Source organism: Aotus nancymaae, unplaced genomic scaffold, assembly GCF_030222135.1.
Source record: "Aotus nancymaae isolate 86718 unplaced genomic scaffold, 86718_ANA_hifiasm-v0.15.2.pri h1tg000016l, whole genome shotgun sequence".
Lineage (NCBI taxonomy): Eukaryota > Metazoa > Chordata > Mammalia > Primates > Aotidae > Aotus > Aotus nancymaae.
This window is the reverse complement of record NW_026988428.1, coordinates 722,491-736,156: the sequence shown is the minus strand read 5'-3', so window position 1 is coordinate 736,156 and position 13,666 is coordinate 722,491. Positions and strand designations below refer to the sequence as shown.

Below are 13,666 nucleotides of genomic sequence, written 5' to 3'. Positions count from 1 at the left end.
TTCAAAGTCATACAGCTATAATAAGATCAAAAGTAGATCACAAATTGGTGTAACATGAGCATAAAAATCAAATTTTAAAACAAAATGGGCAAATCAATCAGAAGTAAGAAAAATACAAACTGACATAGCTATGTATACACCCTCTATATTAATTTGTTAAATCTAATTTATCTCAACTAGAATTTCCAGTACAGGTCTACAATCCCTTACATAAAACCTTTGGAAAGCCAGATGTTTCAGAATTCAGAAATGTTTAGATTTCGTGACAGTAATATGGTATATACAGGATATACCATGCAACGGTCCCAGCAGGTTCTGAGGCAGCAATAATAAAAATAGCAATTCTGCGGCAAAACATAAATATAAACAATGTGTTGGTGTAAGTCAAGTTTTGTCACAAATGCTTTTTTCACAAACTTATAAAATAACATTTCAGAGCCTTTTGGATTCCAGAAAAGTAGTGATTACAGACTGCACTATTAAGGAGATATTTTGGTGGAAAGGTTTTCCTCCTAAATAAAATCATTCAACTTATTCTATGAGGGAATAGTGAGGAATGTAAGGCCTTAGAAAATACTTTCTCCATTCTCGTTACTTAATCTTGACCACTTCATTTTCTTAGTTTGGTTTGTTCTAACTTTTTTGGATTTTCCTTCCAAATCTCAAAAGTAAAAGATACCACTGTAGATCGAATGACACAATGGTATAATGTGAACATAAAAATCACATTTTAAAGATAACAAATCACCTCCACAAACCCCAAATCTTCCTCATCTTTACCCCTCCAACCTTTTAGGTAGCTGCCTTGTCTAATGAAGGCAGGGTAACTTCTACTGCTAAGTATCCATGGTCTCAATATTCACTTTCCTAGCTTAAAAACACAGGGCAAAAATTTTCATAGATACAGATCCTGATTCAGATCTGAGGCACAGAGATCAGATAACTCTATTATTTAAAGGTCTTCAGCTTGATTCTAACACTCACCAAAGTTGGAGAATTATAGACCTTAAGGTGGGCCTACCTGCTGAACTCACGCTCAATACTTCTGGGCCAGGGATACTCTCCAGCAAAGAAACAAAAAAAATGCCCAGCACCTAGATTACAGAACTACACATTTACAGAATGGCAAAGGGCAGCTTCCTGGTTACCCTGTTATGTTTACTAAACAAGGAAAAATAAGATAGACAAAAACTAAAAGAAAATTAACTAAAATTTTGCTTCCTAATCAAATTTTGGAAGGATGGGAGGAAAGGTAGTCATAAAATATGTTAAAGAGTTACACAGTTGTATTTCTACTCAAAATAGGCAGATAAACTACAATGCTGAAAACACAACTACAAATAATTATGAATTAAGTATGGACTAAAGTTTAATTTGCAGACAACTTCAAAATTATGAAAAAGTTAATTCAAAGGCAAGTCTAATATTACATCATCCTCCCAGAGTGTCATCTATTCAGTGTTTGACTTTTTAAAGCTAATTTTATTGTTAGTATTGATAGTTAACAACTAATTAACCTTAAGTACTAACTGCTAAAGCAAAACAAAATTTCCTACTGATGTATGCTTCCAATTGTGCCTTTCATCTATACAGTCATATGAACACAATTACGACAAATTATCTTACAAGACATCCTACACAAGAAATTTAATAAACAACCTAGTTTTGTAGTCAATTCTAGAAAATCCAAAATAGTTTGAAATAAGCAAATTATTTTACCTTTTTCTTTAGCATGAATGTCATCACATATATGTAGATCTAGATGAGAAATCACTAAATGATGGGAGGTTTCCTTAACATCAAAGTCATTGAATAGTTTCACGATTGCATCATTTACATCAGGAGCATTTGAAGTTTGTGTCGTCTTCACTTCCTGGGCAGATGCGACTACTGTAGAGCTCTAAAAAGATTCAAAACTCCCTTATCACTGCCAATTTAAATATTGGAAATTTCACACACAAAAAAAAGCTAAATATTTTCAATTGAAAAGTGATGAAAAATAACCATCATACATTTTATTTTTCATGAATAACTTAGCTTCACTAAAATATTTTCTGAATTACCTAATAAAACTAAAGCTTAAAAACTGTAAAACTATACACAAACCAAATATGAACCCCAATATGTCTCAGTAAATATCTGAAGTTATATTTAACATATTTATAGCCCTTGTTTTAGAAAATGTAGTTAACTCTTAAAGGCAGTTTATTTGAATATTAGTTCTATATATTAAAAAGAAAACAAATGTGGGCCCTGTATACACTGTTATGTATCTGATATGGTTTGGCTCTGTGTCCCCACCTAAATCTCACCTTGAATGTACTCCCATAATTTCCATGTACTGTGGGAGGGACCCGGTGGGAAATAATTGAATCATGGGGGCGGTTTCTCCCCTACTGTTCTTGTGGTAGTGAATAAGCGTCACGAGATCTGATGGTTTTATCAGGGGTTTCTGGTTTTCCATATTCCTCATTCTCTCTTTGACTGCTGCCATCCATGTAAGAAGGGACTTGCTCCTCTTCACTTTCTGCCATAATTATGAGGCTTCCCCAGCCACATGGAACTGTAAGTCCAATTAAACCTCTTCCTTTTGTAAACTGCCCAGTCTCAGGTATGTCTTTAACAGCAGCGTTAAAAAGGACTAACACAATATCCTATAGAGATAAAGCACATCTTTGTAGATGCCCCTGTGATATTATTTCGTACTCTAAGTGTTCTGGTGCCTCTCCTAAAAGATATGGTGTGTCCTTTGAACTTGAATAACTAAAGAAGTCAGAAAGGAGACAGGATTTATATAGTGGTTGTGAGTTCAAATATTTTTCTGAAGCCCCTATGATATTATTTAGCATTCTAGGTGCTCTGGTGCCTCTCCTAAAAGATGTGATGTGTCCTTTGAACTTGAATAACTAAAGAAGCCAGAAAGGAGACAAGATTTATAAATAGGTTGTGAATTCAAATATTCTTTTCCCTAAAGAGAAATAGTATAGAACACTTTTGACATATAAAAATATATACGAACCTCTAATAGCCTAAAATGATTCTGTATATACAACTATAATGTAAGATTATCTGACATATGAGTTACAAAACTGTAGATGAATTTTTATAATAATTATGATAAACACCAAATTTTCTACTTTAAAAATTAACAATGTTCAAATTCATAAGTTATAATAAAAGATGGTTAATTACTTAAAGAAAATCAAAGTTTATATATCTTGTATGTATATATATCTACATACATTACATCTATGAAGAACTATGATCATACTGTAAAAGAACTGCAAAGTGTAATTAGTAAATGAAAATTTCTTCATGAAAATGATTGCAGACCACAGTAAGTAAAGAAACAGAAAGGTGAAATATAGCTATAGAATGTTAAATACTAGATACTCTAGAAAACTTTTTATTAATTATTAAACTGATGTCAAACAATTTTTCTCCTGTTTTTCCCATCTATTTTCAAAGCTATAGAAAGGTATTCATGCCTATGATGGTGCTATTTAAAAATACTCTCCAAACTTCTTTTACTGTTTTCTCTCTTCTTTATTAAGATAAATACTGATAAAAATAAAAACATGAACATTAATCTCCCTACAAACCTTCTTCTTAATACTATGGTAAAGTCAGGTTTTTGGATACTATTTCTGGAAGAAAAAAAATGGGCCATTGTATGCCTCATTAATAATTTTTTTTTTTTTTTTTTTTGAGATGGAGTCTTGCTCTGTCACCCAGGATGGAGTGCCTCAGCTCACAGCAACCTCCATCTCCCAGGTTCAAGCGATTATCCTGTCTCAGCCTCCCAAGTAGCTGGGATTACAAGCTCCCACCACCATGCCTGGCTAATTTTTGCATTTTTAGTAGAGACAGGGTTTCACCATGCTGGCCAGGCTGGTACTGAACTTCTGACCTCAAGAGATCCACCCGCCTCAGCCTCCTAAAGTGCTGGGATTACACTGCACCTGGCCCCTATGAATAATGTTAACACCTCTTAATTTTCAAGATAGTCTTCTTTCTCTTTTAGAGAAGAGTAAGATGAAGCTAAGCAAATACTTGTAATAGAAAACAATGGCCTAGTTGTAAAGTTGAGTAAAGAAACACTTGTTAACTAATTCACTTTCTGACATGCTCTCTCTGGGACCTGAAATAATCAGATTAGGACATTCTGTGTGATAGCTAAAGTAGTAACATGGTAACTACTATCCAAGAAAGCAATTCTATCCTAATGGTTAAACATATCTGCTATGACATATTATGGAGCAACAGAACGTAATAGTTACAAAGACTAGAGACATGGAAGAAACTTGCATATGCCCACGAACTACAACTAGGAAAAAGTACATATGCTGGGGCAAAAACCACCCTCGAAATGGTAGCACAAGTTTTATTAGCATGGTGAGATTACAGAATTTTGTCCTTGTTTCTAGTTTCCTAATAGATACGTATCTAATTTTCTAATCCACAGTCCATTTTATATAAACATACCCACATAAGAGCTATACAGTAATATCAACCTTCAATCTATTAGTCTTTAACTATGACCACCATCTCTGTTAATCACAACCTAAACTACCAAAAATCTTTGTTGCAAGCCTTAACAGAATAATATTTATGTCTATGATGGTAATATTGTAAAGTACTCTCCTCTACTTTTTTCCTTAAACTTTTTCAGCTCCAAAATGGCTTTTCTTACCCTTATCTCCCTTAGTCAAACCTACTTCCTTCTTCTGCCTTCCCTTATTGGCTAATGACAGTACCAATTGTCATTCTAAAGTCCTCAACTTTTCTCTCTTCCTTATCCTCAACTTACTTAAAAACTTCCACTGGCTCCCAGATGCCCAGAGAAAAATGTCCAAATTCTTCCATGTATTATACAACATGTTTCACATACAGTCACTGCAAACTTTTGTTTCAACTCAGGCTACCAGTCGAAGAAAACTATTCTATGTTAGAGTCCAGTGGTCTGTTTGCCAAATGGTTAAAATCAGAATCCCCCGAGAATTCTGCAGATGCCCCATTGGATGAATAATTTATTGGTAGAATAATACAAAATTCACTTTCAATTCTGTATGTTTATTTATTTTTATGGCTATAAGCTCTAAAAAACCATGTTCACATAAATAGGTAGACTGAAAGGAAAGCAGTTTTGTTTTAGCCATATGACTAGATCCTTTCAATGCCTTCAGGTTACCTTCACTAAGTGATCTACTATAAAAAATTATTTTAATAATCTCTAATAGCTGAGAATTATTTGATCGTCCTTCACATGCATTAAAAACAAAGAAAACAAAGAACTAATAATCACCTGACTTGTTCCTTTGTCATTAGAGCCATTAACTTCCAACATGAATAGCAATATTTCAAAACGCCACTGTATCTTGTTCCCAGAGGGGTTTTCACCCCCTCCCTGTTCAAATCCATCCTAGTAAGACTGAGGATGAGTAATAATGCCTTTCATTTATAAAGTAGGATTAGAGTCATTATGGAAAGGGAGAGCCAGTCTGACACCTTAATGCAAGCATATTCTCTGGTAGATAAGTAAAGAATACACATCAAAGTGGAATATGTAGAACTCAATTTCTTTAAAATATAAAACTTGGAAAACTGTTATATCCTGAGGCATTTGAACCTCACTCCTAAAAACATTAGTAACACCAAATTTCTTATCTTTATCAGAAAATAACATGTTCTTTAAAAATACTATACTTGTGCAGATTCTATTGTCTCTTCTGAAATGCCTTTCCCCCATGTCTGCCTGTGAATTGCTACTCATTTCTAAGACTTAATTTTATTATCCTCTTTGTGAAACTTTTCTAAACCCTGCAAGCAATTAATTGAAACCTCTGTTTCTGTAGTCCCTACACATAACCCTTTCCCTTACTTCTTCATGCTAACATTTACATTAAACTACAATGATTTGGGGATTTTTCCTTTTCTTTTCTTTTCTTCCTTTTTTTTTTTTTGAGACAGGATTTCACTGTTATGCAAGCTGAAGTGCAGTGGTACAATGGCTTGACTTCCTGGGCTCAAACAATCCTCCTGCCTCGGTCTCCCAAGTAGCTAGGATGACAGATATATACCACCACACTCAGATGATTCTTAAATTTTTTGTAGAGATGGGTCTCAGTACATTGCCCAGGCTGGTCTTAAACTACTGGCCTCAAGTAATCCTCCTGCCTAAGCCTCCCAAGGTGCTGGGATTACAGACATGAGCCCCTGTCCCCTACCTACAAAGATTTGTTTCATATTTGACTCACCATTATACTCTGAGGTCCTTGAGGCCAAGGTCAGATGGTATTCATTTTTACATCACAGTGTCTACTCCTGCACCTTAGGACATAGTAGGCAAGCAATACAAAATGCCAATGTGATATTCATTGAAAGCCTAGGCTGGGCATGGTGGTTCACACCTGTAATCCCAGCACTTTGGGAGGCCGAGGAGGGCAGATTGCTTGAGGCCAGGAGTTTGAGACCAGCCTGGCTAATACAGTGAAACCCTGTCTCTACTAAAATTACAAAAATATTAAGGGGTCAAGGTGATGCTTGCCTCTCAGCTACGCGAGAGGCTGAGGTACAAAAATCACTTGAACCTGGAAGGTGGAAGTTGCAGTGAGCCGAGATTGCACCATTGCACTCCAGCCTGGGCGACAGAGACTCTGTCTCAAAAAATAAAGAAAGCCTAAATATATGCCATTCCCATGTACAAAGCCAGATAACCAACAAGCTATATATCTGAGATGTATAACACTGTTTCCAAGGAAATAGCTTCACAGGTGCATAATTTTATACTATCCAGTTTTTATTAGGGGTAGATATAAAAATTCATTTATACTTTGCATAAAATTATTAACAATATTATCCATTATAATTATCATTGTCTCTTCTATAAAGACCTTTATGTATTGGTACTCAGAACTTACTATGGGGAAAGACTAGAAAAACTTTTCTTCTCCACACCAACTAATAATGCTCCATATAAACTAATAATCACTTTCAAGAAAGTGATAAATAGCTCATTATGCTTGTCCCTGTTCTTGCACCAGCCATCAGACAACTTCAGCAGTTTTGTGTCCAATTTCAGCAATTCCTTATGGCTTTGCTTCTCTGCACAATTAACTCTCACATGTCCTCTCTTGCCTATGATTACCCAGGTTTTTCCTCATTTACTTTTACTTTAGTAGTTTTAAAACTATACTCATTTAACTTCCCAAACAGAGGTATTAAAACATCAATACTTTTATGTCATCATTACCCTTAGTGCCTAATACAGAGCTCTAAACAAAATAAACACTAATAGATACGAATACGTTTTCATATAGATACCACTTATATAAAATTACCTAGAAGACATCTAGATAAAGAAGATTCTTGTATTCAAAGCCTCACAATCTGTTTCTTAAAGAAAATACCAACAAATCCTTCTGATTTTTAAACTATTTTCATGTAAAATAAATATTTTTCCTGTTAATTTTACAGCATACCTGTGTAGGTTCAGGAGCCATACTCTTCCTTTGTTCTGTTGATTTTTCTATTGCTTCACTAAGAGATTTTGCATATTGTACCATAGCTTTCAACTGGGAATCAGTTAAAACCCATAATAAGTCATCCAATATTAGAACTAACTTTGTTGCTATGACATTGCAGTCTTTTAACTGTGGGGGAAAAAAAGTTTCATAAAATTAAGCCAAGATATAAACCTTATAACACAACTGTATTCAAAAATTGTTTTCAAAACCTTTTTGAATAAAATTAAATATGGATTCTTCCTTCATTCAAAAAGTATTTGCTGGCCAAGTACAGTGGCTCATGCCTGTAATCCCAGCACTTTTTGGAGGCTGAGGCAGGTGGATCACCTGACATCAGGAGGTTGAGACCAGCCTGGCCAACACAGTGGAAACCCCGTCTCTACTAAAAATACAAAAATTAGCCAGGCATAGTGGCGGACACCTGTGTAATCCCAACTACCTGGGAAGAGGAGGCAGGAAAACTGCTTGAACCCAGGAAGCAGAGGTTGAAGCAAGTGGAGATAGCACCACTGCACTCCAGCCTAGGCGAGAGAGAAACTTTGTCTTTTTAAAAATAAAAATAAAAAGTATTTATTGAGTTTCTGTAACATGAATGGAGTATCTCCTAGTACTAGAGATGCAGTGGTAACAAAAGACAGACAAATCCTTGTACCTTACAAGTTATATAGTACTTATATAACTTAACTTGGCATTAATAGCTGATAAATCATATAATTACTTATATTAATTCAAAGATTCAATAGAAGAAATTAAATTATAAGACAGTAAATGTTCAACAAATCTTGGCAACTGAGAAATATATTCAATTTACCAAAAACAAAAATGTTTAGGCCAGGCATCGTGGCTCACACCTGTAATCCCAGCACTTTGGAAGGTTAAGACAGAAGGACTGCTTGAAGTCAGGAGTTCATGATCAGCCTACACCACATAGCGAGGCTCTGCCTCTACAAAAAATTAAAAATTAGCTAGGCATTGTGGTACATTCCTGTAGTCTCAGCTACTTGGGAGGCAAAGGCGAGAGGATCCCTTGAGCCTAGGAGTTCGAGGCACTCTAGCCTGGGCAACAGAGCAAGACCCCATCTCCAAAAATAAAAATAAAAATAAGGCAGGGGCAGGAGGATCACATGAGTTCAGGAGCTCAAGACCAGTCTGGGTAATATAATGAGACCTCATCTCTACAAATAACTTAAAAAATTATTCAGGCACGGTGGTGCATGCTTGTAGTCCCAGCTACTTGGGAAGCTGAAGTGGGAGAACCACTTGAGCCTGGAAGGTTAAGGCTTCAGTGAGCCTTGGTCATGCCACTGCAATCAAGCCTGGTCAATACAGTGAGATCTCATTTCAAAAAAAATAAGATAAAAATAAAAACAACAACAACAAAAAATCCTGTGAAACTCTATTAAACCTAAGACTGAAGAATATTATAATAGTTTTCTACAAATATTATCTAAGTAACTATACCTCCCTTTATTTTATATTATTTTAATATGCCACTGCTAGTATGCCAATATTTCACCTAAGAAATTATTTAAAATTTCCTATAGTTAACTAATAGTTAACACACAAATCAAAAAGTCAAATCCAAAAGTTAATACATGAATCAATAATGTAATCCTGTTGACTCACCCTTCTTTTAAGTGTAACTCTGATTTTTGATTGGTTGGTTATTAATCGAACAGGAGCACACATAATTTCAAGATGTGAACTTTGGGTAGCATCTGCCTCTATTCTTATCATCTGCCAATTTATTTCTTTAAAAGTCAAAACCTAAGGAGAACACAGAGATTAACTTCACCTACTCATGCAAAACAGACTGAGAAAAATGTAGATTTTAAAAAACAAAGCGAATGTATCTTCTCAACTAATTTTCAAATGACCTATATATATTCTAGATATATTCACCATGTTTTTATTTTTGTAAATTGTATGATTCCATCAAATTCAGTTACACATCTTCATATTCATGTGTAAAGCTGTTAATACTTTTATTCTAAGTAATTCAGTTAATGTAAAGCTCAAATGCATTTAAATCATGTGACCAAAAACAACTAAATAACGTATTTTAGTTTGAGGGATTTAAACATTCAATTCTGAGTAGCTGAGAAGTTAAAATAGGCTTTAAATTGAAATATTTATTACAGTAAAAGCATTAAAATATGCACATTTTGTAACTGAATGATTAAGAGTAATGGCCGGGCGCGGTGGCTCAAGCCTGTAATCCCAGCACTTTGGGAGGCCGAGGCGGGTGGATCACGAGGTCAAGAGATCGAGACCATCCTGGTCAACATTGTGAAACCCCGTCTCTATTAATACAAAAAAAATTAGCTGGGCACGGTGGCGCGTGCCTGTAATCCCAGCTACTCAGGAGGCTGAGGCAGGAGAATTGCCTGAACCCAGGAGGCGGAGGTTGCGGTGAGCCGAGATCGCGCCATTGCACTCCAGCCTGGGTAACAAGAGCGAGACTCCGTCTCAAAAAAAAAAAAAAAAAAAAAAAAAAAAAAAAAAAAAAAAAAGAGTAATACGGAGAGCTAGGTGCAGTGGTTCAGGCCTGTAATCCCAGTACTATGGGAGGCCAAGGTGAGTGGATAGCTTGAGCCCAGGAGTTTGAGACCAGCCTGGGAAACATGGCAAAACCCTGTCTCTACCAAAAATATGACAATTAGGCAGGCACAGTGGTGCATGACTTTAGTCCTAGCTACTCAAGAAGCTGAGGTGGGAGGATCACCTGAACTCAGGGAGGTCAAGGCTGCAGTGAGCCGTGATTGTGTCACTGCACTCCAGCATAGGCAACAGAGTGAAACCGTGTCTCCCCTGTACACCCCCGCAAAAAAGTAATACAGAGAAAAGCAAAGTTAAAAGGCAAGATTCTGGCAACCATGAGACGTGATTATTTTAATTGTTCTCCTTTATTTGTCACTAAATGAAGCCTTTAAAAAGGAAAGAAAAAAAATTTTACCTCTCCTCTCTGTGGATCCTGAATACGAGTAAATCTTAAATCTCCATGTTCCCAGTGTGCATTTACACTATAGATCCGAAGCTGAGAAAGTTCAAATGATGCATTGAAGGCTTTTGCTCCAATTCTGATGACTATAGAATTTACAGAAACAGTAATTCCCTCAACTACTTTTTCAGCAAAGCCATATTCACTGGAAAAACAAAGCAAAATAAAATACACTAAAGATAAAACTAATTTTTATAAGTTCTACTAATATTTTCACATTGTTGGCTGGGCATGGTGGCTCACACCTGTAATCCCAGCACTGTGGGAGGCTGAGGCAGGCAGATCACTTGAGGCCAGGAGTAATTTTCTGTACAGATGGGTCTCAGTATATTGCCCAGGCTGGTCTTAGACTACTGACCTCAAGTAATCCTCCTGCCTAAGCCTCTCAAAGTGCTGGGATTACAGACATGAGCCCCTGTCCCCCGCCTACAAAGATTTGTTTCATATTTGACTCACCATTACACTCTGAGGTCCTTGAGGCCAAGGTCAGATGGTATTCATTTTTACATCACGGTATCTACTCCTGCACCTTAGGACATAGTAGGCAAGCAATACAAAATGCCAATGTGATATTCTTGAAAGCCTAGGCTGGGCATGGTGGCTCACACCTGTATTCCAAGCACTTTGGGAGGCTGAGGAGGGCAGATCACTTGAGGCCAGGAGTTCGAGATCAGCCTGGCCAAAACAGCGAAACCCTGTCTCTACCAAAATTACCCAGGCTGCAGTGCAGTGGCACAAGCTCAGCTTACTACAGCCTTGACCTCCCAGGTTCAAGCATTCTCCTGCCTCAGCCTCCCAAGTAGCTGAGACTAAAGGTGTGCACCGTCCCCAGCTAATTTTTGTATTTTTAGTAGAGATGCGGTTTCACTATGTTGACCAGGCTGATCTTGAACTCCTGACCTCAGGTGATCCGCCCACCTCAGACTCCCAAAGTGCTGGGATTATATGCGTAGGCCACTGCACCCAGCCCAACTTAACTCTTAAGAGTCATAAAAGTTCCACTGATGCACAGAAAATAATATGCAGAGAAACAGGGGCTATTTGATTTACAGGATGCCTAAATTCTTTTGTTTCCATTTTCTGCTGCTGCTCTGCCATTAATCATTATTATTTAATAATAGCGAGGAATGCAAGATGAATAAAAGAAGTTAAAAGTTAAATCTGCAACTTTGCAATGTATATAACTAAACTGTAAAATGTTTGATGAGAGAGCTGACTTAAATGGAGGCCAGTTGAGGTTAATGCATTTTTTTAAACGCCCTGTTACTGTTAATAACAGAGTTGACTATAGAAAAGAACTCCCTTTGGCAGTCATGCCAATTTATGGAAGTAACTTACCTTTGCCCTGAAGCAGTTGCAATTGGTGATGGACCATTAGGGCTTCTTGGTTCTTCACAGGTACTCATTTCCATTATTACTTTATCCAGGGACTAATAAAAATGTTAAAATGTAAACAATTAGATATGTTATTTTATGTATATTATTAAAGTATTATTTAAGATTATTTCTTCTCTTTCATTTTTCTTTAGGAGGAAAGTAAACAGTAAGTGAGCAGAGTCATTTTAAGTGTCTCTCTACAGGTCTACAAAGACAAATGCCAAAAAAGAACACAAAGCACTCAATCAGTTCTCAAGGCATTCATTATCTGGTGGAAAAGCTGTGTATTACAGGTGTATGGTATGGGGGGGGGTGAAATTAAGATATAGCCATTAACTACTGAAATCATCAGATTTCATGAAAACGGAATCTCTAATCCCAGATGTATTATCCATTGATAAGATTATATATTAATAAATAGGATTGAACTTCCCCAAAAAGCTTATCCCAATCTAAGAGCTGAGATATGAGACACAAAACTATGGGAAATACAAAATAAGCAGGAAATGTAAAAAAAAAAAAAAAAAAAAAGAAAAGAAACACTCAAATCATGGAAAAGGTTCTTTCTCAGGGTAATACTTTTTTCCTTGAAGAAAGATCTAATGTCCTTAATAGTCATCACTAACACAACTCCAGTCATTCTTCATTCACTATTTCATATATAGCATTTACTATTATCTGAAACTGTCTTGTTTTATTCATATTCTTGATAATTATATTTTTGAAATGAATGAAGTACCAAATGATCAATTTTCTTCAACTTTCCTTAAAAAGCAAAGTATATTAAAGAATATATTTCATAATTTACTAGATCAGTAAAAGGAGAAACAAAGACAATCTGGATCAAATGTTATTGAAAGAATAATCCCATAGTACATCACCAAAGAGTCAAATGATGCAATAAAATACTATACCAATTTAGAAGACAGTATTCTAGGCCTGAAAAACTTTAAAGATGCTCCTATTTTAAGGTTAAAACTTCTCATTTAAAGGATAAGAAACCTGAGTCCTATCAAAATAAAATGAAAGCTTTTAATGAAATGGTGAAAAATCCAGACAATATTTCCATGAAACAGAGGATTACTATGAACAGAGTAGCTAAATAATGTATATATATAAATGTTTACTTCTGAAGTGGTTTCAGAACTCACCAAACAGATGGGATGTGTTTTCAGTTTTGTCCATGGGATCTACAAATGAAAACATTTTAATTTAAGATGAATCATTAAGAAGAAAGTAATATAAACAGTAATCAACACAGGTGTTATATTAATATAGTGACAGACACACCAAATTATATAAATAATCACTTTGATTAAATTACAAAATAAACTGAGCAACTCACTCACACTTTTGAAATCATATGTACCCATTTTATATAAGAAATTATTACTAGCTGTATCTTCTCAGTCATCTTTTGAATAGAAATTTTAAGTTCTTTTTTCTTTTTTTTTTTTGAGACAGTCTCCTGTTGTTTCATCACTATACAATTCATTCATGTAAACAAAAACCACTTGTACCTCTAAAGCCATTGAAATAAAAAAAATTTTTACTAAAATAAAAGTGTCAACTCTTTGTAGATATTTAGGTTTACCAAGGATAGAACAAAAATTAAAAGTGACTATCAAAGGATATAGGAACTTCTTCTATAATCGTTTCTTAGGAACCCAAATTTCAGTTCTATGTATGAAACAAATCAGCATGCAATATTTCGATTAAGCAGACAACTCAGAGAAAACCTCATCTTTAAGACCAAGAGGTG

General features: G+C 35.5%; 1 protein-coding gene across 4 annotated transcripts in view; it reads right to left on the bottom strand.

Moving 5' to 3' along the window:
• Positions 1 to 13,666, bottom strand: part of BLTP3B (bridge-like lipid transfer protein family member 3B) — a 90,501-nt gene that overhangs the window by 45,891 nt on the left and 30,944 nt on the right. For all 4 annotated transcript variants that reach the window (XM_064376822.1, XM_012469260.3, XM_021675571.2 and 1 more), the window contains 6 exons: positions 13,056 to 13,094; positions 11,866 to 11,957; positions 10,483 to 10,672; positions 9,153 to 9,293; positions 7,482 to 7,652; positions 1,720 to 1,900 (listed from right to left, as the gene is read on the bottom strand). In XM_064376822.1, coding sequence (XP_064232892.1) covers positions 1,720 to 1,900; positions 7,482 to 7,652; positions 9,153 to 9,293; positions 10,483 to 10,672; positions 11,866 to 11,957; positions 13,056 to 13,094 — 814 coding nt within the window. The remainder of the gene's footprint in view (positions 1 to 1,719; positions 1,901 to 7,481; positions 7,653 to 9,152; positions 9,294 to 10,482; positions 10,673 to 11,865; positions 11,958 to 13,055; positions 13,095 to 13,666) is intronic.